Source organism: Pleurodeles waltl, chromosome 1_1 (genome assembly GCF_031143425.1).
Source record: "Pleurodeles waltl isolate 20211129_DDA chromosome 1_1, aPleWal1.hap1.20221129, whole genome shotgun sequence".
NCBI classification, from domain to species: domain Eukaryota; kingdom Metazoa; phylum Chordata; class Amphibia; order Caudata; family Salamandridae; genus Pleurodeles; species Pleurodeles waltl.
Window position 1 is genome coordinate 991,747,102 of NC_090436.1, and position 25,337 is coordinate 991,772,438.

General features: G+C 40.7%; 1 protein-coding gene across 1 annotated transcript in view; it reads left to right on the forward strand.

The window, feature by feature from the left end:
* Positions 1-25,337, forward strand: part of LOC138286091 (amelogenin-like) — a 54,806-nt gene that overhangs the window by 25,287 nt on the left and 4,182 nt on the right. The window contains exons 8-11 of the mRNA XM_069226490.1: positions 6,443-6,472; positions 15,394-15,423; positions 23,482-23,508; positions 24,120-24,170. Of these exons, the coding sequence (XP_069082591.1) occupies positions 6,443-6,472; positions 15,394-15,423; positions 23,482-23,508; positions 24,120-24,131 (99 nt within the window). The 3' untranslated portion in view covers positions 24,132-24,170. The remainder of the gene's footprint in view (positions 1-6,442; positions 6,473-15,393; positions 15,424-23,481; positions 23,509-24,119; positions 24,171-25,337) is intronic.

Below are 25,337 nucleotides of genomic sequence, written 5' to 3' on the forward strand. Positions count from 1 at the left end.
AAAACCCCATTTCTAACAGTGATCACATAATGTATTCCCTTGAAGTTGATTGGTACTACCAGTAGGGCGCACTGTCCTTGGTTGCACCATGATGTATCTTCAAAAAGGTGCATGGGAGACAAAAAGAGACAGTGCACCCTGTTATGATGAATGTGCTGCTCTTGTGTTTCTCTGTGCAGGTGGCAAGCCATCTCCATTTGGAAGAGGGCTTTGAGATCCCCCTGCATACAGGTGGATTGCATGACTGCACCTGCCTTCAGGGCAATGTTTGTGGGTTCCATGGGACATGTCTGAGGGGTCCATGGCACACACTTTCACCCACATGTACCCTTCCAGTGCGCCATCTTTTTGTGGCTTACATTCAGTGTGCTTCAGAATGGCATATTTGCCTCTGCGTATACATCTGTAATACTGCACAAGTACAGAGGACAAGTGATTTCCACATTTGCAAGAGGCCTCACCCCCAGACAAATGAGGAAACATGCATTGAAGACAGCTCTGGCGCAACATGTCCGCCAGAGCTAGTAGTATTACACAAAAAGCTGTACAAGTGTCTGTGGCCCTTTCTGTAATACCATAGTGCAGGAAAGTCATCTTTTTGACCTAATCCCCCCATGTTTGACTGATGTTAGTGATTATTGATTCTGAACGTGCTGTGGGCCCAGGCCTGCCTTGCAGGCTGGTTTTAAAATAAAACTATGTTCAAATGCGACTTTGGAATTAAAAGTACTTCAAAGTTCCAAACTACCTTTTTATTGATTATATAGGTGCCCTAAGCGTAGGGCACATTGTTATAAAAAGCATTATGTTTTATATGCCCTGGTAGGGAAAAACAGGCAAAGTGGTTTTCCCTTATTTTAGTGCTGCTAGCCTTATAGGTTAATAAAGGGAAAGCTTTCATTCAAAGTATCAAATTAATGTTCACAATAAAACCAACAACTTGCCAAAGTTAGATTTAATGTAACTATTACTGGGAAGTAGTTTTAGAACTTACTATCCTGAAGATACCTAAAGCAGCCCTGTAGCAGCCTCTTCTGATTGGTCAACCTTTGATAGCCTGAGCTAAGCTGCTCCCTGAGTAGGTGTGAAGAGGCCTGAGGCTGAAACAATGCTGCTGTTTGGTGGGAGGAGATTGGCTTCCTGGAGAAGCCAGTGAGAGGAAGGGGGCTGGAGAGACAAGCTGGAATTCAAAGGAAGGATCATAGATGTTGTAGGGCCCAAACCAGCCCCCACTTCTTTGATCTCCAGCCAATGGGAGCCCCCCTTATTAGATTAGGAGAGGGGCTGAAAGGTGAGTGTGGCGAGTTGTTAGCCACACATAAGGATTAGATTACACAGACACACACACACCAAGGAGAGGTTTTCTTCATTGTGATTTTTGCAAGAACAATGCTTTCTGGGTCAGAAATATGCCACACTTTGCATGAAGTGGTCATAGCAGAGACTAGTAACTTTACCCCTATTGGTTAGGGTGCCGCATCCCTCTTGCCAGCCCAGAAGGGAGGATAAATATGGGAGAGCTGCAAGAGATCCTGAGATCACTGCCTGGAACGCAAAAGATGAAGGACTGCCCTGCTAGACCTTTGGACTGCACCCCAGAAGGCTTTCATTCAGACGGACTGCACCTGCTGCACACACAAGGCTCCAAAAAGAAAGGACTGTGCCTGACTCAAAGAAAAAGGAGTGAACTCTCTGATGAGCAACAGGTACAATGTTGCTGGAAGAAATCACCTGCCAAGCCAAAGAGAGGAGCACACCTGCTGAACAGTCTTAACTCGAATTTTACTGGACTGTGCAGGTGCATTGTGAGAAATTGAGTCTTAGCACCCAAGAGGCAATCCGGAGTCTCTGAACCCTTGGACGGAGTTAGCTGACTCTTATTTTTCCCAAAGGAAATCAGAAACAACCAGTTCTCAAAGTTTGGAAACTTTCTGTGAAGTTTTTTAGAAAAGCTTCAGGAGAAAACTGTCTCAACATTGAGACTCAAGCCACCAACGTGGACTCACGAATCAAAGAGACCTTGATTATTCTTTCCTCTGAAAAACTTTAGGTGCAGCCCAACTCGACTGAGAGGAAAGCCATCAATGACTGGATCGAGACCCTCCTCGTAGTTGACGCTAAAGGATCTGACGCCCATCTTTTCACTGAGCTGCCGAGCTGCAGCAGGCAGCCATCATCAACTCGAATTCCGGGTCCAAGGAGCCTGAGGACTTGACATCGAGAGACAAGCTCCAAAAAAAAAGAGCAAGGGCCTGATTTAGATTTTGGTGGATTCGGTTCTGCCGTCCCTTTTCCATCAAAATATCTGTCCTCCTACTTGGCAGACTGCCTGCTGTACTTAGATTCTGGTGGATCTATGGATGATATACCATCTGCGTCCTGCCGTCTCTGCCAGAATTTTCCACCTGCATCAACACCATCATAGGCAAAAGTGGCTTTCAGAGGGAGTTCAGCCAGTTTGTCCACTGGGAATATCATGATGTGCCATCCTGCCAACGTAACTGTGGCCAGGAAACCTCCACTACTTCATTGGCTGTATTGAAGTGATGCATGGTAGAAACTTACAATTTTTCCTTTTTGCACTTCTATTTCCATCATGAACCTGATTGTCCAAGTCCTGTCTTTGCTGCTGCTATTTGATAACGCAGCACTTCAACCCATCATTACTGTAATCAGAGGTATGCTTATCTTGTCACCTGTTGTCATTTGAATTATCTATTTTAATTTGTTCTGGACTCAAGCATTTACTACATATCTTACAAGTAATTGTTTTAAAATGGGTAATGCATACTTTTTCATAATGTTGTTGTTTGAGAAATAATAGGACCATACCTGTATTAACTGTTTTTTTTATTTATTTGGTTCACTCTTACATCATGATAAAGGACAGTTACCCCAAATTTGACATAAATCTAAATGCATATTTTGTTCATACAGGTGTGTTATGTTTTTAATCATAAACTAACAAATCATGAACATATGCATTACACATTATTTTTATTATAAATCTAATTTTAATCAGTTATAGCACTAGACACACTAAAACCTTTTTTCAAATAACTGATATATCAATGTTAGTTTTAAAATTAAATCAAAACTTGAATATATTGATGTTACATTCCCCCTTGTCTAGTGCATTTACTGTATTGTATTACCTTTAAATTGGAATTATTTTTATTATGGTGAAATGCATATGTATTGTTTTTTCATTTGTCAAGTTATAATAAATGTACTTGTATTAAGACCTAAAAATAAAAAGAGTGCTTGTTTTTTTTGGTGTAAGTGTTCATTATTATGATGAAGCCTTACACCAAATTGTTAATGCCCAGTACGTGTACACACGTTTCTAGTGTTTGGACTATACAAATATGTCATACAACATTTTTTGTATTTATTGTCATAAATGTAAGTAAGAAAATGTATTTCCCATTTACATCATTAACTTTTTAACCAGTGAACTCAAACCAATGAGTCCAGCACAACAGCTTGTTGGTTTCTGCTCCATTACTTGCCTCCGATGCAGAGTCCAAGGGTAACCTCCTCAGGAAGGGACATCTATTGGACACAGAGAGGGCCCCTCAAGACTTTTTCTTGGGAAGGGTTGGTTTAGGTTGATAGAGTTCAGGCAAGGACAATGTTGTGCTGCTGTGGAATGGCAAAGGATTATGGTATGAAATGGAGAGTGTTTTATACTGTGGTGTGTAGGTGAATACAGTTAGCCAAACCACATCAGGTGTGATACTAGCATCCATATAAAAGCCAAAGGTATAGTGCAATATTGTACACATCCCATGAAGGAATCCCGCCACCAGGAATCTGCCTATAAAACGACACCAACACAACTGTGAAATCTAAATATGCTTCCCGCCACCCTGATGGCAATGGAGCGACGTTAGCCAGCATAGGAGTCCACTCTGTTGTCAGCGGTGTGCCGCTTACGCAACGGAAAACATTGTCAATGTGGACAGAGGTTCAGTCACCACACATCCAAATAGGATAGGTGGGACTCTGTCAGCTTTACAGAGTACTTGAAACCTCCGCTACAGAGGGACGATAGGAGTCCTGCCACGATCTAAATCAGGCCCTAATTTGGAAAGTAAACTTTTGACTAGGACCTAGCCCTCACCATATCCAACCAATGCTCTGCTATAGCCAGCCTATAACTTTGACTTTGTGAAGGTCCAGTGTGGCCAGATAGCCCCATGTGGCGATTTAAGCTTCTTGGTGCTAAAATGCACAATGCTTGATTACATATTTAAAAAATCATATCTTTGGTTCCCTACATTGGAATTTTGTCATTTCAGTGTTGTTTTAAAGATACAAATATTCTCTATTTTTAGAAAATGGTGTTGCACTGTTATTGTGTTGTGTTTCTCACTTATTTACTGTTTTGGTGGTTTTAAATGCTTTACACACACCTGTCTCCTAAAGTAAACCTGAATGCTCATTTGCTAAGCTACCAAAGGTCAAGCAAGGATCAATTTACTGAGACTTGACTGGACTTATAAGTGATTGTGGTGTTAATACTAGTTGATGGTGAATACCCCCACTTACTAATAACCCACTTTCCTACACATGGTGCTTGAGGGGAACAAAATAGAGTGTTTCCAGAGCACTATCTGTAATACGGTCTCTGAACAGTAATGTCATGAAAAACAAATATTACATGAGATGTTCTCTATACGCAAAATAAAGTTTGCTATAGACAAAGTGAAATCATTGTGTATCTACATGAAATGTCTGTATGCAAAATGTTACTTTTAATGGCAATTTAAAAGTTTCCATTTTGCACACTTATGTACAGCTGAGAACTACCATTGCCATAGTTCGCCCAGAGGAGGACTGGGAATCTTTTTAAAATGTGTAAAATGTGCAATTTGGCTCAAAATGACGAAGCAATGCTAGTGGCCCAAATTTCCAACATTTTTCTCTATTTTCTTATGAATGAAGCACTAGAAAATTTGTTTAAAGTGATTTCATTTTTATACAGGTCTGAACAAACATCAATTATTTACATTGTGTGAATGCATTAAGTAAGTTGTATTGCATAGTTTATCAATGCTATAATAGGTTGATGTATGTTAAATATAAATAAAACTAAACATACAATTGATGAGAAGGAATGGTTGCGTTAAGACAACATTTTTAGTGTTCAGGTACTGTTTCACAGTGAGGTCCAAGTTTTCTCTGGTGCTTTCAGTCTTTCCCTTCACATGAATTATAGTACTTAGGTGCATGCCCCCATTGAATCCTTGCACTTGAAGTCTTATCTTTACAATCTTTTTTTCTACTAAGCCAGTATCACATTACATGAATAGCTTTAAGCACCAGCGTACTCTGGGGTCTCAGTGGGGATCAGCACCAGAACCTAATAACTTTTGAAGCTACATTAACTGACCATATCCACACCTCTACGGACAACTTCTGTGTGTGAATGTGGCGTGAAGCTAGACTGCTGCAAAAAGAATTCCAAAACAATAGTACCTGTTTAAACAGTTATCAACTAAGGAGAGGAGAAGAGGAGGGTTGTAGGATACATTCTCCCTCTTCATCTAAGAACAATATGTTTCAGCCCTTCTGTAGTGCTCCCAGGCTTTCATAAGGACTAATCCTATTATATCCTGGAAAATCACATTTTATGAAGTGAGTCAGTTTACCTAATAATTTAGTCAGGACATGCAAAAAACAAGTAACACATAAAGCATGCAACATATGGGGCAACTTGCTCTCTGCCAGCCGGCTTGTGTGGATTCACAAGTATGGGAATGTTTTGTGTCACATAGGAGCAAGGGCAGACATGCCTCTGTAGTCATCTTTGTAAGTTTTTATTACCAATGCATAGATGCTTTAGATCACTACAAGGGAAAAAATAAAGCATACAAATGTAGAATTCAAAAGTCATTGATTCATAGGCATTGTAGTAAAGGCTCAAACACCCTTTGAGTTAATGGTGCCACAGATAGCTAGAACAGGTGAAGCTTCAGCACTTGGCAGAAGGCAGAAGCCAAGCCTTCTTTATGTCCATGATGCAGGGGTGGGGGTAGGAGAAGAAGATTTCACAGGACTATCCCTCATTGAGCACAAGTAGAAATCATAAGTCAAGCTGCTGCAGTAGGTGTCTTTAAGTAACTAGCAAAGTGCTACAAATGAAGAGTTGAATACTGTTGTGTTTACTTGCCTGACAATGAGCCAATGATGCAAGGACTTACTCATTTGCTGGAATTTGTTTTGCCACAAGCAAATAAGAGTGCATGAATGAACAAACATTGGAGTAGTAAATCAAAAAGAACAATGTGCCTTTCCAGAATACATCTGTGCACATTTGAAACATAGCCAGACTGCTAAAATTGGTATTTTGCTTCTTCATTGTTTTTTGGTATTTTTGAATGTCACTGCCCCTGGGGTGATAATGGCAATTCAATATTCCTCATTTCATTTGTAGGGACTCCCTGGAACAGCTGGTCAACCAATGGTAAGTACAAATTCAGTTCTTATAAACCTCTACAGAATTTAAGTTAACTTTCTTCTGGTTTTGTTTTGAAATCAGTGACCTTAGAGCCGATTTTACAAAGGTAGAAAGTCATAGATATGCTTGTTTTGGTTTGCTCATATGTTTGAACCAGCCTGCTAATTTGTATTAACAGATGACACCAGAACTATTCAAAGAAAGACTTGTAGACTAGCTTGCAGTGTGTATGTGTGTGTAAAATGCATCTATGTACTGAGTTCAAATTAGGTAAATACATAAACTGTTAGCTTGCCTTCTACTGCATTTTCTGCAACAAAACATACACTATCACAAACCATAACAGGGATGATTTGGCTTTGGATATCAAAACCAAAGGTGACATTTAACAGAAATGTTTATTAAAATGGGGAAGTGTGTTTTTTAGAATCAAGATTCCATGGCCAGATCACAAAACATTTTTGAGCAGTGCCATTTCATGCTCTTGGTAGTGAGTTAAGGAATTCCTTGCGACAGGCACATTTTACAACTGTTCAATTAAACAGGAGTCTGGAGGTGGCAATGTGTGTGAAGAGCATTTGTGTACACTTGTTGTGTGGTATTTTGTTGCAACTATAATATTTTGTTATTTGTGTGCTGCTGTATTTTTGTATTGCACTATTGAAATTTGGTTTTATTGCATTGCTCTGTGGGTGTTCTGTTATGTTCAGCTTTGACTGTTTTCTTTGTGATGTGTTCTTTGTGAATTTAGTATTTTAATTCTTTATTCAAGTTTTACAATCACCAACAAAAATGAAGCAAGTGTATTTTACTAGTTACAACACTTTTCTGTGTATTGTATTGTTTTTGTTATTTTACATTGTGTAGGCTTTCGTGTTTTCTTTAGAAATGTCAACAAATGTTCAGGGGCGGAGCATTGCCCCCCGCCAGCAGCTGCAAAGCCTTTTCATGAAAATTATAATAAACAATGTTTATTATCATTTTATTGAAAATGGGTGGGGCATTGGGGGTGATGAGCACTTGAGGTGAGTGCACAGAGAACTCCCCTCAGAGCGCATGTGTGTTTGGCTGGCCATCTCAGGCCAGCCAAACACACATGCGAAGTAGGCTTTCTCCAGCCCGGCACTGTGTTGCCAGGCTGGTGAGTGCCTGCACAGGTTCCCAGTCTGCCAATCCTTATTTGTTTTTGGTACACCCCATCCTCCCTGCCACGCACCACCCTGCCCCTTTTCCTTACCACGAGCCGCACCTGTAAATGTTGCTACACTTTCTGTAAAAAGCAGCACTTGCCTCAAAAGTTCCTGGGAGAAGATGCTATTTACCACTATCTAAAGACAACAGACATCTCAAAACTGTGGTTTAACTTAGTGTCCACCTAATGCATATTGCCCCTAGTATCAAAACTCCCTTATTTTACACCTTGGGCAATACGAACTCCACGAAAACCATGGCAGTAGACAGGGTCATATTGTCGCCAGTGGGACAGTAGCAGCCGCTATGTTGGAGATTTGTATCTCAAACCTGGCGGCTGCTACCACCATGGCGATCGGTGTGGATTCAGCCAACCCGCCATTTTCATAATGTGGCGGTACTTACTGCCAGCCTGTTGGCGGTACTACCGCCACATTTCCCCCGACCGCCGGGGTCATAATGACCCTCATAGTGTTTGGTCCAAACTCATGTTACTGAAGTAACATGAAAGCACAATTCTGAGGTAGTAATGTAAGACAAGTGTTACAATATAAGTGTATTTGGACATAAGTCCTTAAAGCCAATACAAATTAAACATCACATTCTTTAGTCATCTACAATAACATAGCCATATAACTTCTTGTGGGATTTCATTCATGATTGTCCACATTTCTCATAAAACATACAAATATATGAATGGGGGTACAAATCAAGCAAACTGTTCCATTGGCTCACCACGCATCAGGAGACATCCCATATCATTCCTCAAGTGCATGGAGACTCTGGGTAGGGCCTTGGGCAACAGAATCCCCAAAGATTGCTGCAGTATTTGCCCACTTTTATGAAAATGTATCTGCTCCCTAACCTCCCTAACCTTGCCCGTCCCAGGAGCTGGAGTCTCCCTTGGTTGCTGAGGTACCCTTGTCTCCCCTCTCAGCATTGCAGAGAGTGGGGTTGGAGCAGGCCTTCAAAGTGGAGTAAGTAGAAGTCACCTTGTTGTTGGATTTCAATCCCGACAAAACCCTGGGACCCAACGGATACCCCATGGAGTTGTATCACAAACTCCGCACCAACATTGTCCCTCCCCTCCTCTGGTTCTTCCACAGACCGATTAGCAAAGGCCACCTCCCCCTGCAGTTGACCATGCCACGATAGTCATCCCCAAACCTGGCCAACCGCTGACTACTTGTGCTGCTTCAGACCTATATCTCATATTAATAATGAAGTTGAGATCAATGCAAACATTTGGGCTAATAGGCATCTGACTGTTCTCCCTTCCTCCTTTTCCCTTCCACCGAGACCAATGTGGGTTTATCCCCCAATGAGGGACCAGACATTGCAGTCGTAGAATTCAGATGGCCCTATCCCGAATCAGGGCATTGGGAGCCCCAGCTACCCTCCTTCTACTTGAGAAGGCCTTTGACACTGTCAACTGGACCTTCTTGAAGGAAACATTGCACTACATGGGCTATGGACTTTTCTTTTGAGCACTATTTTAAAGTCCTATGTGCTGGGCTGAGAGCCAGAGTGCGCATTAATGAGGTGCTGTTGGGGTAATTTCAGTTTGAGCCGGGCACCCACCAGGGATTCCCGTTACCCCTATTGCTGGTTGCCCTGATTATAGAACCCTTGGTGAACGGGGTGAGATGTGACACTCAAGTATAGAGTTTTGATTGGGGCTTTGCACAGGAAGACCACATTGCCCTTGTTAGACTTTTCATCCTTGGCCTGGTCTCCCTTAACTTTTTGCCTCTGTTCCCCAGATTATTGATGTGTGCTGGACTCTGATTTTGCTATTTTTATTACTCTGGGCACTTTACCACTGCTAACCAGTGCTAAAGTGCAAGTGCTCCTGTTTAAAATGTGTATGTAATTGGTTCTCCATGATTGGCATATTTGTTTTACTGTTAGGTCCCTAGTAAAGTGCACTAGAGGTGCCCAGGGCCTGTAAATCAAATCTTACTAGTGGACCTGCAGCACTGGTTGTGCCACCCACTCAAGTAACCCTGTAATCATGTCTCAGACCTGCCACTGCAGTGTCTGTATGTGTAAATGTGCACTGTAAATTCGACTTGGCAAGTGTACCCACTTGCCAGGCCTAAACCTTCCCTTTTCTTACATATAGGGCACCCCTAAGGTAGGCCCTAGGTAGCCCCAAGGGCAGGGTGCAGAGTATGGTTAAGGTAGGACATATAGTAATGTGTTTTATATGTCCTGACAGTGAAATATTGCTAAATTCGTTTTTCACTGTTGCAAGGCCTGTCCCTCTCATAGGTTAACGTGGGGGCTACCTTTAAATCTGATTAAAGTGTAGATTCCCTTTGGGAGCGGATGGACATGTGGAGTTTGGGGTCTCTGAGCTCACAATTTAAAAATACATCTTTTAGTAAAGTTGATTTTAATATTGTGCGTTTGAAAATGACACTTTTAGAAAGTGAGCATTTTCTTGCTTATACCATTTCTGTGACTCTGCCTGTTTGTGGATTCCCTGTCTGGGTCAGTTTGACAGTTGGGCTGGTTGCACCTCACACTAGACAGTGACACAAAAGGAGCTGGGGTGTAGTCTGCATTTCCTGATGAGCCATCTGTGATAGGAGGGAGGGAACGAGTGGTCACTTACACCTGAAAGGGCTGTGCCTGTCCTCACACAATGGAGTCTCCGCCCCCCTGGTGAGTGTCTGGGGCCTGGCCTGGGCAAGGCAGGATTTCACATTCAGAAGAGACTTTACTTTGAAGTAGGCCTACTTCAAAGGAGAAATTGGGTATAAGAAGGGCACCCAAAACCACAGACTTTAGAAACACTTCTGGAACCAAGAGGAACCTCTGCCTGGAGAACAGCTGAATAGCTGAGGAAGAAGTGCTGCCCTGCCTGTGACTGTGCTTTGTGGAGCTTTCCTGCAGTGCTGCTTCTGCCAGAGTAAGAGGGCAAAGACTGGACTTTGTGTGCCTTCCATCTTGTGAAGAAATCTCCAAGGGCTTGATTTAGAGCTTGCCTCCTGTTGTTTGAAGTCTCAGGGACAGCAAAGACTTCTCTCTGCCAGCACCTGGAGTCTCTGGAGAGACTCCTGCTCTGACGAGTGGTGCCCTATCCAGGCCCTGGGCCCTTGAAAGGAAAGCTGGTGGAAATCCAAGGAAATCGACTTCGGACAACTTCGGACCGACGCTGCTGCTGAATCCGGTGACACCGCCTGCACCCAACACCTTGACCTTCGCTGGAATGCGACGCTCTTCGCAGGCCCGATGCCGCTGCAGCCTCGCTGAAGTTTGCGACTCCGTGGAAGTCGCCGCACTACGTCATGACCGATGCCACTCGAAGTGTGCGGATTCAACGTTTCGCACGGACACCGCAATCCCCGACTTCGCGCATTGGCTTGTTTTCACTCTTCACCAAAGGTACTGTACTTGGGGGTCTACGCGACTCCGTGTCCGGCGCCGCTGGTGTCGGCTTGTTGGGAACGAGTCCGTTACGACACCGTGTTAACACCTCATCGAAGAATTTTTGTTTCTAAGCGCTATTTTTGAGTTTAATCTTTAAAAATTCATAACTTGACTTATGTATGTAGGGTGGCCACTGGGAAGTGTACGAATGAGACATCTGATGGAGGACTGGCCATGACTGACATGAGACTTTATTATTGGACGGCTTGGCTTCTCCCCATTAATAACTGTTTGCATGGGGGTGGGACGATCCCGCTTACCGGGGGAGCTCACCCTGTTGGGGCTTGACAGAGTGATGAGCATCCTCTATAGGGCTGCTATCTCCGGCAGACTCCCAGAGGTTACTCAGGTGGTATTTCATACATGGCAAGCTGCACTTTGCAGGACTGTGTAGATTAGAAGGCTTACTATGGAGATTCCACTCTGAGATGGCACGTGGTTGGCACAGGTGGCTTCCTTGGCTGGCGCCTGAGATGGGATAACATAGGGATCTCAAGGCTTGGCAATGTTTGGCACATGAGGTCCCTTGAAGAGCTTCAAGATGATTTGAGCAGGCCATCCTCTCAGTTCTTTCAATACATACAGCTCCGGCACACCCCCTCCACCTACCACACTGCACTCCACAAGAATGTAGCTGTCTAAAATGTAAGTTCCTAATGGGTCACTTGGGTAAAGGGGGGTGTCTCAGATTTATCGCTCATTGGTTGTACACTCCCCCAGGACACAGGATACCCTGAGGCACAATGTAGGAGGGCTGGGTGGGAGAACTGGACGAAGTAGACTTGAGGGATGCTTTTATGGCAGAACACACTCTGGCAATGTCTACCAGGCTTCGCTTAGTGCAAATAAATGTCCCTCCCCAGGCCTTTCTTATGACTGCGCGCTTGTGGCGGGCTGGCCTTCGTGACTCCCCCAAACGCCAGAGGTGTTAAGTGCCACTCTGTAATTTATCCACATGATTTGAAGCTGTTGTAACATACAAACCCACTGGGCAACTCTCATGGGTACTCTCTCCGCAGTAGTAGGGACTCCCATCGACTTGCAACCCTGAATTGCTCTCTTGGGCATCATGGAAGACATGGGTGGATCCTGTAGGGATAGGATGCTGGTGGGAATGGGTACCCTAATTGCCAAAATAGACATAGCCTGCCATTGGACAGCTACTACAATGCCATCTCCCCCCGAGGCTTGGAAGAGGGGCATGGACTGGTGTCGAAAACTTGAAAAGCATATTTACAAAGTGAAAGGATGCCCCAAGAAATTCTACTGAAAGGTTTAGGGAAAATGGTGGGACTACCATGGACTAATGGGCTAATTATCCCTCACTGCTATCGCTGTGTGACAATAAGTATTGTGAACAATGTTTAGAGCTGGTACTGTATTGTAAGTTTAAAGCTACCCTTATTTGTATTCGAATGGAATGCAGTGTACACTGTTACTGCTTGGCATGTAAAAGCGATAAAGTGTTTCTATAAAGAAAAAAAAAGCCTCTGCTCTTGGTTTAAACAAACTTGATTACCTACCAAGCCACCATGATGTCTCAGAGCTCCTTGGTGCTCATTGCTTTGTTATTTTATTTCCAGCTCCCTTCTGTTTTCCAAACAGTGTTAGCTGTCCAAAGGAAAATATAATCAACTTTAGTTAATTCTCTTACAACATTATTCGCCAATAACCCCACAGATTTTAAATCAGTGGTGCGGATGTCTGATAATTCAGGAATTTGATTGAATAAGGAAAGGAGCTTTGCCCTGTTTAGAGTTTACAGTGTTCTTGCTTTTTACCCTTGGGAAGAATATCATATACCAAGGGATAGTGATCATGGTCCTCCTGAATCTGTACTGCGAGCTTAGGGTGAGTTGAATATTTTGTATCTTTCACTGATTCTGTCTTTGAATCCTAAGTCCTGACCTTCATGATTGTTCTTCTGGGCAACATGTGTTGTAACTTTTAGCATATTCTTTTTGTGAGATAGTTTTGAAGCAGCTGGAAATGTAATTTTCGATTTTGCAGATACCCCATCATCAAAATAAAATCCGTTACCAAACTGATCCTGGAGTTGTTTAATTGACTCCTTTATTTTTCTTGCTATTAGCTCACCTGTCTGAGCAGGGATTTTTTTACTTTTTTTTCATCTCTTTCGCGTTAATTCCATGCTAAACGATCCTGCAAAGTCATTAATTCTCTGAGCCCCCAAATAATTACTTTATTCACAAACTTGTTTGATGAAGGTATTTGTCTACTTATCTTTCTATCCCTTGCTGCATGAAAAAGTGTTGATAAAAACTTCCTTGTTGACCCCAATACTACTTCCTTGTCTTTTAAAGGCAAACAGACTAGCCCTAAATCGGTATCCTTAATTTGAAGGTTCACAATAGAATCATACTTTCTTTGCTTGGAGGGATTACTTTTTACCTTCACTTTCTAGTCCAATCAGATTGGACCTTAAAGTACGCATTGCAATTTAAGGGTTTTCTGTATCTTTTCCCATCTGTTATAGCTTACTTTCACCACAGATGTGCTCCTTGAACACAAGTAGCACTGACAAACTGCACTAGCACCACCTTCAATGGATTCTGGTTCACCTCCTATGGACACTGAAATTGAATTCCCTGTTTTAATGGTCAACAAGGATGGCCAGCACTAGGATCACAGGTCCACAGTGGAATCCAAAAAATCAGTGACACGAGCGCACCAGTCATTACCATATTGCAGGGAAACCTATATGATTCTCAACTGGGCACTACTGGAAGATGCACTCCCTCATCCACTTAGTGATACACTCTTCAGAACTGTGGAACTTGATGACTTTGCTGTTCCATAAGATCTGTTACTCAAAATACTCAAGAGTAACCCTCCTGTGTGCCACAGAGTACACCAATGCTGCTGTGCACAAGCCAACACATTACTAAAGGCAGCCTCTAGCCTGCAGTCAGTGACGCCTTGAGTCACCACACCCTGCCAAACCACTAAGCCTTCCACTAAAACCTCTGACACAACTTTGGGCCCTAGATGACCTGTCTTGATGGACAGGCGAGGCCCAAACACGAGCATTTAGGTTACCAGAACCAGCTTACTCTTTCCTGATTTGGATCGTGCGAGATCTCGGGCAACGAGTGGCACAGGGTGCTCATTTGTAGCTCAAGAGCGACGGGCTATGCCAAGAGTTAAATAGCGGATGATGAATACCTTGCTTCTGCCCACAGCACTTTCAATCCTGTTGAGTCTGAAAGCTCAATGTGCCTGTGCCTCATGACGCCAGAGCTCTCGGGCCCTAGCGTGCGCCCTCTCTGCTCTCTCTGACAGCACGAATATTTCGAGCCCTCTGACCAAGAATATTTGTGCATATTCAGGTAGATGGATTTCAATTGAGAGACAGCAACTCCATAATACAATACTTCAGTAACACAACACAATATAACAAAAAAGCAACGCAAAAGCAACGCAGCAAATATACACAAATACACCACCAATGCACAACATAATGAAACAACTCTCTGATATCACCCAGCATGCCAATGCATTCTACTAGGCTGTTTTGTGTTTCTTTTTCTGGTTTTAAAGTTTAAAGTGTGGTGTTATTAAGCTGTACCGTCGTTATGCATTGGTTCCGTTTCTGTTTGCATTTGTGTGTCCCGTTATATTTTTGTTGCGTCGTTGTTTTGCCTTGTGTTATATGATAGTGTTGTTCTCAGTGGTAAACTTTAGAAACCTTGTAAAATACTACTAAACTTACAGTCAGAAGCACCACATTCCTTTTACGTCTCAATGACAAACAAAAATAGACGTAAAATGTGTAGAATGTCTTCATGATTAAATCGCAGGGGTAGTGGTAGGGGTAAGGCAGAGGTAGGAACGCCATCGCAATGGGCCTTGAAGTACTTTTCTGGACCCGACTCACTTTATATTTCAGTTGCAGCTAGTGTCCAGCTGCCTTTCGTTCCTTATAACCCCCACAGGGCACAAGTAGACATCAGCATTGTTCCTGAAAGAGCAACTAGATTTTTCTAGCAAATGTAAGATGAATGTAGATCCTAAAATAGTTGTGTTTAGAGAACTGAAGAATAATTTGGCAATAAGTGACATCGCATATCTGCTGCATTCTGTTTGGGAGAAGTCGCTATGTAGTTACAGTGGCAGTAATAATGACCTTTCCAGAGTACAATTGCATATGTTTGAAACGTACTTATACCACTAAAATGTTTATTCTGGTATCCAGTTATGATTAATTATTTTACATTGTATGAGGCATTGGTCCTGTGGTAGTAATGCTAATTATGTTTTCCTTATTTAAATTGTAGGGGCTTCCTGCAACAACCGGTCAACTATTGGTAGGCCAAATTAAGTTGATATTAAAAATCTCAGCTTTTTAGTGTTCAAGCATTTGTTGTGTTATTTTCGCACTTATGCACATATAACAAATTCAAAAAGCTCTAACTTAATATGTCTGAAATCCGCGCCCTTGAGATGTTACTCATAAGTTTGATGAAGGTTCTAACTATTTAGAGGTTCCCAGAGGACGCAAAAACTATCTCAGGAAGTCTATTACACTCCTATACCAATCTGTAAAATGTATCGAGGCAAAATTTTCCAATAGGCAGTACAATCTGCATGCTTAAATGCAGTGCAAATTTGCTTTAGCACAAGGCCTCGGAGACAATTTAAATGATGACACCTCAGTTATCAGTGTAATTCCATAGTATTCTGTGATGCAAAATTACCAAAATTATTTGATTACGCCACTTTTAATAGTTAATTGTATTTTGGAGCAAACATCCTACACCACAGAAACAATAAGCTAAGAGAGAGTGAGTGGCTGTTGGCTACTACTGTTCAAGTACTGTATTTAGCGCTACGTTCTTTTGCAATTTACATCATCAGGCCCAGTTTTGGACGTGAAGGTGCATTTTGGTCTAAGAAAATGACTTTATATGCTGGATTATGCTTCTCACACAATTACGCATAATTATGAGTCATTTTGCAGGAATTAGGAGTGATTTTGGTAGAGTAAATTACACCAATTATACTAATTAGCACCTGAATCTTTTCTTTTTTCCATGGGGAAACTATTTTCCCAGTGTACACGTTCGAAATATGCAAGTGTTTCTTCTATGTTTCGGTAGGCACTTAACGATAATTTACTAATAGCATTTTGAGGTATGTAGAGCAATATTCATTAGTACTAATACTGCACATACTACAAAATACTATCACAAATGTATGGCCTGAGATCTTCACCTCTGCCTCCTATTTTCCTGAGTACGAAGATCTCCATGCTAGTGACAGAGATCTTGGCAGTTGCTGGTATATGTTTTGATAGTTAATGGGAGGGTGAAAGGGGAATGAATTAGGGGAGGGGCTTAGGTGATTTAAGGAGGGGTTTAGAAAGTGACATGCAAATATTAACATCCACATAGGAGTAAGACAATTGAAATGCACAAAATACACTTCTAATTCTACTATAGCCCTAGCAGTATCAAACAAGACTAAGGACCTGATTATGACCTTGGCAGATGGGCTACACCGTCACAAATGTGATGGATATCCCACCAACGTTTTACAAGGTCCATAGGGCATATGGAATTTGTAATACGGCGGACAGGATATCCTTCATGTTTGTGACAATGTAGCCCATTCGCCAAGGTTGTCTTCGCCAGCTCAGCCTTGGAGTAAGTGAAGCACTACACATGGCCAGCACTCCCAGGGAGAACAATGGAGGTAGGGAATTACCCTAACACACCATGTGAATGAATATTAACTTAATGATGTGAATTCTAATTATAAATTATCTTTCTATCTATCTGTCTATCTATCTTTCCATCTATATTTTAATGGAATTAAATTAATTCTAAGTGTAATTCATATTGTGTATATGCATACAAACACATATATAAACACATGTATTAATGATAATTATAATTTTACTTAAAAAAAATAACAGTACACATGAATTACAAATTAATGGTGTAACTCTTTCTAAAAATGTAACAACAAAAAAAAAGTATTACAATTAATGAAAATTATTTTACCATGTTTTCCACATTAAATTAAAAGAAACATGTTCATGAGGGTACATGATGTTACATTTAAATTATTGTTTAAGTTACTGTTTATATATTAAATTAACACATTTATATTATCTTAGTCATGCATTTCACTCTGAACAAGAGGCTATGCCTTTTTTCACTTCCAGATTTCAATTTCTTGATAGAGTGTATATTTTTACTGCCCTCGTTCAATGTTTCTTGGTAGCACCATCTGCATGAATTACACCCAAATAGCTGACATTTTAGAGCACCCTGCGACTGGAAGCGGAAGCTTTGCTCATCCTTACACACATAGTAAGGCAGTACCTCAATAAAGGACATAACGCCTTCAATATATTTAGAAAAAACAGTGTTTGGCAAGCCCTGCGTTTGGGAGTTGACTGGCTAATGTCTTTTTAGGAAGATGATGACCCATTTAATTTTCTAATAGACATTTTCCTGCATATTATTGTTTTCTTCCTTCGCCTTACCTCTAAGCCACATCTACTGCCTCTACTATCTCTCTTCATCTGCTTTGGCATGGAAGATTTCACCCTTGGAGTCGGAGGGTGGATGAACCGCAGTTGTGAAACATCTTGTTGCACTGCTGTTAGTGGAACACTTTGCATGGTGCCTTCACATCAGGTGGCAGGAGCCAGCCTCATATAGAGCCCTTCACACAACTTTTATACTTTTCTGTCTGACCATCATGGTACCTATACTGCCAATTAGACCTTCCAGCACCACAATATCAGCTTGTCAGCTGGAGCAGTTCCTCCTGGGAGCCACAGGCCAGATACCAACACATGAGCTGTCCTACAGTGGCTCCAGTAATGGAGGTGCCTACTGCCATTTAATAGTTAATGTAACCAGAAAGCACTGTTGTGGCTATAAATAAATAGACCAAAGCAATTTTCTTTAAGACCCCTGCAGATTCCTGCCTGTGTCCTGTTCTACAAGCTGTGACACAAGCCACCTTGCCAGATCATCCATCGCCAAAGCTGCTAGAAACTGGACTTTTATCAATTGATATAATGACCAAACAAACGATGCATTAACATGCCCGTTCTTTCAGCAAGAGTTCAAAACGTATGTTGTTGACTGAAATACAACAGGTAGTCTGCTGCCTTTACACCAGCACAGGCAAAACATTTAGAAGAACCCATGCCCAAGCTCTTCCCTCTACAATCTTCTGTCCTTTCTTTTTTGGCAGTAGGTCTTGTCTGTATCAGGACATTCTAAGGGCAGCCAGGGAATCATTTCCTCAAAGTAGGAGGCAGGCTAGCAGCATAGAACCTCAGCTCCACAACGCTGTCCATCTATGAAACAACAGGTGTTGTGCATCCATGACAGTGGATCAGACGCAATATAATTGGAACACTTTGCACACCTTCTTACCCTTGTTTGCCTGTATCGCCTTCTGCAAATCATGGTCACTACCTTCTCACTTGCAGACCCCTACATCACCCACACATCTGCTGAGCCCTGGGGCATGGCTAGTTGAGGTGGAGGCTGAAGATAAACGACACACGTGCAATTCTACAGCAGCACCAGGTCTACAGTAGCTCTCTATTGAATGCTCCCACCACTTCTATATGAATACTTTTCACATATTTAACCCTTTTGTTTTTCCTTGTTTACTTCAAATGACATTAGTGCCCTTGGCTCCCTAACTATTGGTAGTTCAGAGAGCTTTACATTGATATATTTCCAAATAATGAGCGTCCAAAATAGCACAAGGGGGACCAAGTTATTGTCAGATTTGCAAGATAGCGAATGACTGTATAAATTACTTTGATTTAGAGTCAGAGTATGCACATTTATCTTATGTGTCTTTCCTCTTTAAGTGAATCTAATTTCTACATCCATTTCATCCCCGATAAATCAGAAATGCTTGTTTCCCCTGATCCACATCTTCATGTATCTGTCTTGTCACTTCTGCCATTTTCTTTCACCATGCTCTCTCCTCTCTCTTAAAACAGATGCAACATTTTCTACAATATCACCTTTCCCGCTACCTCTGGTTTTCCCTGCCTTGGAAATTATGTTTTACTTAGTTAATGTACCATCACCCATTCTCTTGTGGTTCTCCAGTCAAGGGATACAGTGTTTATGGCTTTCCTTCTCAAGTTCCGATCCTCTTCTCACATCTCCTATCATTTAATTTTTCTTCTACATGTGGCCCTATCTCTGATGTTCACGGCTTTTGTTTACAGTAACGTTTGATTTAGACTCTTGTCAAGTCTGATATAGCTGCACATCACTATGGGCCTGATTACAACTTTGGAGGAAGGTGTTAATCCGTCCCAAATGTGACAGATATACCACCAGCCGTATTACGAGTCCATTATATCCTATGGAACTCGTAATACGGCTGGTGGTATATCCGTCACATTTGGGACGGATTAACACCTCCTCCAAAGTTGTAATCAGGCCCTATATCCTTTTCTAAACCCTTAATTTATTTATCAGCATATATTTTAAAACTCCATCTTTACTCCTTTGTTTCTTCGAACTTCAAAATCGCTCCTTGCGGCCCCAGAGTTAATGTAAAATCCTTAACAGCTGTCTGCATGCCAGCCCCCATGGCTACGCCGTCAGTATTTTTCTAAATATCAGATCGTTGTTAAAGTAATTTTTTAAATGATGTTGTCCATTCTGGGAGGTGAATTTGGATTACTATCAAGGATATTATGGTTAAGAAAATATATTTTGTAATTCTGCATAATATCGACCTTTCATATACTACTTTAGGCAAGACAGAATTGGCCAATGACATCTAAAACTAAATCAGCTACTTTCTGACTTCCGACTCAAGCCAGCGGAAACTCTACTAAGGAACCATGTAAACTTGAATGGTTGTCCCCACCTCTTTTAACACAAGGTACATTCATCCTAAAGGTAGCATGATATTTCTTTATGGCTATGTGTCAGCCTTAACATATCTCCATCCATATTATATATATATTGATTTTCTTATGGTTATGAGATTGAAATACGTCTTTATATTTGTGTTGAGGTCATTGATTTATGTACACATGTGCAAGTGTGTTGGAATGAACACTGCATCAGTCATGCAAGTTGAGACTCCCTGCCCCATTTTTTTCCTTCGCATGCTTGTCCTTTTCCATTATCCGGGGGAAGTGAAGGGACACCTGTAGAAGATTATTTTCCATTTGTCCTGACTGGACCACCGGTATTATGAGACTCCTCCTTCTTTCACCTCTAAACTTTCTTAGTTCTAGTTTTGACAGAATATTTGAGCTGGAAGAAACCAAGTGGGTCTATTAGATATTTATCATACTACTCATCCTTGGCCAATTCAGAGTACTAAGGGACATGTGATTTCTTGATAAGTCCCTCTGGGACTTATCAAATCAAAAAAAGTAATTCATCATTTTCATTTAAAGATATTTTTCTATAAGAGTATCATTGATTGGAAAAGTACATATTTCTGCAGCAGAAGATTTAGCATTTCTAAGGGCTACAAAAGTTGGATCAGAACCTGAAACAGTTCCTCAGGGGAAGGAAGCCTTTTTGGAGTATTTAGTACATCTTATAGATAATACTGATCATTAGGTGCCAGCGACTGACCTGCAGTCAGCAAACCTCACATAGGCACCATTGTTGATATATATTTTGTAGAGACACATGTTAAACTATGTGCCAGTGTCCTGTGAATGGCAAAGGTTTTATATGAGTTTTGAGAACATGCGATAGGGGCTGCGTCTTCATCCTCTGAAGCTCCATTGTATCCGACTCCAAATGCTATATCCCACATTTTTGGAGGGTCCAATTTGCCTCTTCTCTTGTAAACTGTGGGGAATTATTGCATCATGGGCCCATGACACTAGTAGTGTCATCTATGACTTTCAGTAACCATGCAAAAGTTGAGAGATTTGAGCATGCCCTTGCTTTGGGGCTCATCTGGTCGTTATGTGAAAGGAAAGGCACCTGATTTCAAGTCCAAAACCACATCACTTGTCACTTAGACAAAACCCAGAAGAATGATGCATTGAAAACCAAAGATCTATGGGAAATACATCTGACCAAATGTGCCTAGCTTGCACATACATGAGCCTAGTAATTGACTCTGTATTGGCAAGTTCTCCATCAAATAGGGTCACCCTCTAAAACTTAGAAAGTTTTGATGAGAGCACAACATCAACCTGAGATACTACTAGGTGAAGGTAGATACTGCACCCTAATCAGCCCATCTTCCCACTTATTTATGTTCTTTAGAAATTTCCCATTGAAAGGCAAACTTTGATTTTCTTTCTTTGAAAATAACTTGCTTCAATGCTGTTGAAGAAGAGTTAAATCAATTATAATGAATAAAAAAGAAATAACGCACAAGCTCTACAGTACAGAAGGTTTACCACCCATACAAGTAAGCTGGAAAATAAATCTCTTGGGCAAATGTTTTACTGTTTGTATGGGAGAAGCTAATCAACGATACTTGAATAGGAAAAAATCTTTGTCTTGAGTAATTTTCTGCTTCGATTGATAGCCCTTTTGTCAACTGCTCCGTCCACCAACTGTTTATGTGGTCTTCTGAAATATTGTTACATTCTCCAGAAAACAAAAGTTTCTTCCTTTGTAAATTCTTTTTGAGATTTTCAAGGACTCTCTAGTTAAACTTGCGGAGCATGTCAGTGATTCAGTCAATGTCACACCAATTGTGGGATCAAGTGGCAATGGTCCACGATCAATATGTTGTTTTGAATTGGCGAATTGGAAGAAAATGCTCTGGTCAACCGCTTGTGTACAAAGAAGTGGTTTCAGCACTTAAGTCCTCTTCATAACAAGTCTAGTAATCCCATTTTAGTCGCAAATTCCTTTTGGAACCAAAAATGAAATTACAGTGTGGGAGCAAATCAGGAATGTCTACTCCCATGACTGAAGCTGCCAGAAATTGCAGGCACAAATAGTCCACATGCACTGTGCTCACACTTTAGAATGGGGAATAATCTATGCTATTGGTGCTTTATTTACCATTTGAAGTGTGAAACCACTAAAGACTAGTGTGCTATTTGCATCTTTATTTAGCTGCCCCATCATGATCGTGGACTTAGATCGTGTTTAAAAATTATTCAGTTTGTCTTGCAAATCATTGTGGATTTTAACCACGTAGAGCCATCTTTAGTTTATCATTAAGATGCTGAGGTTTTCGTTCAGCCTATTTAAGCATTTTTAATTTAAATGATTTCTCTTTGAAAATGGTTGTTCTGGCTATTTTATCAGTCTGGACTAAATGTTTGCAACGGATTTTTGCTTGTATTATTTTGTATATTGAACTTTGCTCTGCTGTGATGTCTGACTCCGAAGGCATGTTTAATGCTCAACCTCCCACAAAAATGCAGGCATGGTTGTTCACACAAGTTGTTCTCTTTTTCACCTGGAGGTCAATTAATGACTTTAATTGAAGCTCTATTTTGTCTTTCCCTATTCTGTAGTTATTGAAAACCTACAATAACCATTTCAGTGAGACTGCATTCATGTTAGGAGTGTGGAAACAGTCGCTGGTTGTTGCGAGGGTGGACGACTATGAAAAAAGTGGAAGCTTTATGATAGCAACGATCGAATATTGTTTTAGGAATTTGAGACTAAATATTGAACTTGAAATTTGGGAAGAGCCGGAGCACAGGCGTGGTGCATTCTGTTACAAAATTACTAGATGGCTGCATGCCATGCGGACGTCACACTACTGTTCTCGGTAGTAATTCAACAACCCACTCTGCGCACTTGCTTCATGTCATTTAACTCTAATTAAAGATCTACATTACACTAGTTTCAAAGGTGTAAATACTGAACTCAAATATGGTATTTAGGAAGACAATGAGGTGCTGGGTAACCTTTCTCTTTTGAGAGAAACAGTGAGGAGAGATCTAAGAGAAATAGTGTTTTCTGCTCAAGAGGGGAGATTTGACCTAACGGCCAGGGCTGCCGAGGTGCGATTTCCCGCCTTGTCTCAACATCCAGTGATTCTGGGCAAATACTTTAATCTACCTATGGTTAAAAAGGTTCCCCTCACTCTGAGATGGGATATGGCATGCATTGTGAAGGAGAACGTCATGGCTGTATAAGAGTCAGCTGTTGAGCTCTCGTTTTATGGACCCTGAAATAATTCCCCCTTTTTCATATCAGATCTCTGAATAATATTTTCAACATTTTTTATGGATTCCATCTTGACGATACAAGGCAGATTGTTTTATACATAATGGTTTCAAATAGGTACAACCCTTTACGTTTCTTTTTTAATCTAAATATGTCCAATGTTAAACTTTTGAAGACAATATGTAATCTGTATCCTAATATCCGAGCCCGTTTTAAAATATGTATTTTTGTATATCTCTATTTCAGGGAGCGAGGCGTGTTCCAGCTTTCGGGGTAAGCGTAGTTTCATAATCAGTCGGACACAAAATATCACAGTCAGTATTTTAGAGGTATACATTTGGATGCAGCGGGACCCACAGCAACATTTTAGCTAGCTGCATGAAATACAAAATAATCACAAACGCATGGTAAACGTTTTGAAATGGTATACAACTCCTCTTATTTTATATTGGAACTAAGGGCCAGATGTAGCAAAGGGTTTTACCCATTCTGTGTCTATGGGAAAATGTGTTTGTACATATGGCCCTAAATGTTAATACATAATGAAAAGAACTGAACCAGGATTCAACTGAAGGAAACGATCCATTGTCTGATTAAGTGCTATTCTATCAAGGGTGCACGTGACATAAGTAAAAACGCATTATTCAGGCCTGACAGTTCTCAAATATATTTAATTGATGTCCATTGGCATTAATTATGTTCTCCTTGAGCCTCTAAATGTTATTCAACAAAACCCTTCAGAATTATCTTTGTGCTTATACTTTCACTTTAATGTGATATGAATAGGCTGTTCTATTACATCTAGATCCTATTTCGAAATGTGTTCCGTATTTCCATCATCAATGTTTCAAGAGGAGTAATTTTTTCCTTTTTTTCCCTTACAGAGGAAAAGATAACGTGGTATTCATCAACGAAACTTCAACCATAAAATATTGGTGAGAAAGCTATGGTTTAGTACTGAATGGAGAAAAAACATGGTCACAGTTGTGTAATGGTTCAATCTTACTGATAAATAAGAAAATCATGCCAGAATCATTGAACTGCTTTTTAAAATAATTTGTCTTCATGATTGTCACATGCACACATATAATTCCTAAAATTAGCCAAAAAGTCTGAGTATCTGCCTGCATATTAACATATAATATCTTGAACTGAACAATATTTTCTTTAAAACAATGCCATAGTCAAAAAGGGAAATGGTTTTTGATAAACATGACATTTAATCTGTCTCAGTAATATGTTACCAACTGAAGAATATACCTTTTCTTCAACTTTTTCCAGATATTAATGTTAATGGATTGCTTACAGTTTACAAGAATAGTATGACGGGTCTGAGTGCAATAAATCATGACTGAATATTAAGATTGACTAATTTATTTTTTGCAAAGGCAAATGATAGTCAAACACATGACAGAGTACTACGCTATGGAATACATTTGGTATCTTTATCTCAATGTAATTAAGGGCCTGTTTTAGAGTTTGACTGATGGGTTACTTCATCAAGAAATTTATATCTTATCTGCCTTACTGCAAGTGTTATAGGATTCACTCAGTTGTAATATGGTAGGCAGGATTTTTGTTATGTTTGTGACTGAGCAACCCATCCGCTAAACACAAATTCATGCTTAGAGTCTGTAAAAATACAATAAAAGTTAATTCTCTCATTCATAATTAGTAATTCGTCCTCCAAACTCTAAATCAGGTCCTAAGAACTTATTTTACCATGGATGCCCAAGACTATTGACTTGGTAATATATCGACAGATAATCAAGCATTAAAGTCAAACTGAAATTGTAACACAACCCAAGAAACATAAAAGAATAAGTGAAAAATTGAAACCACCTTTGTGGACCACAAAGCCCATTTCATTGTGCGTGGATTTTCTGTCATCTATCCGAGTCCTCCACATGATCAATTTACACAGTGACCACCTTAGATGAGGTGCTCCTCCTTAACATCCTAGGTTAGGAGGCCAATTTAAACTAAGTGAGTCAAGTTCTGCTAAAGTAGTCAAAATAAAACTTGCCTTTGTCTGGAGAAGAAGAATCAGCTCCATTGAGGGAAATATCAGCACACTTACTCCCAAACATTTAGCCTTTTCA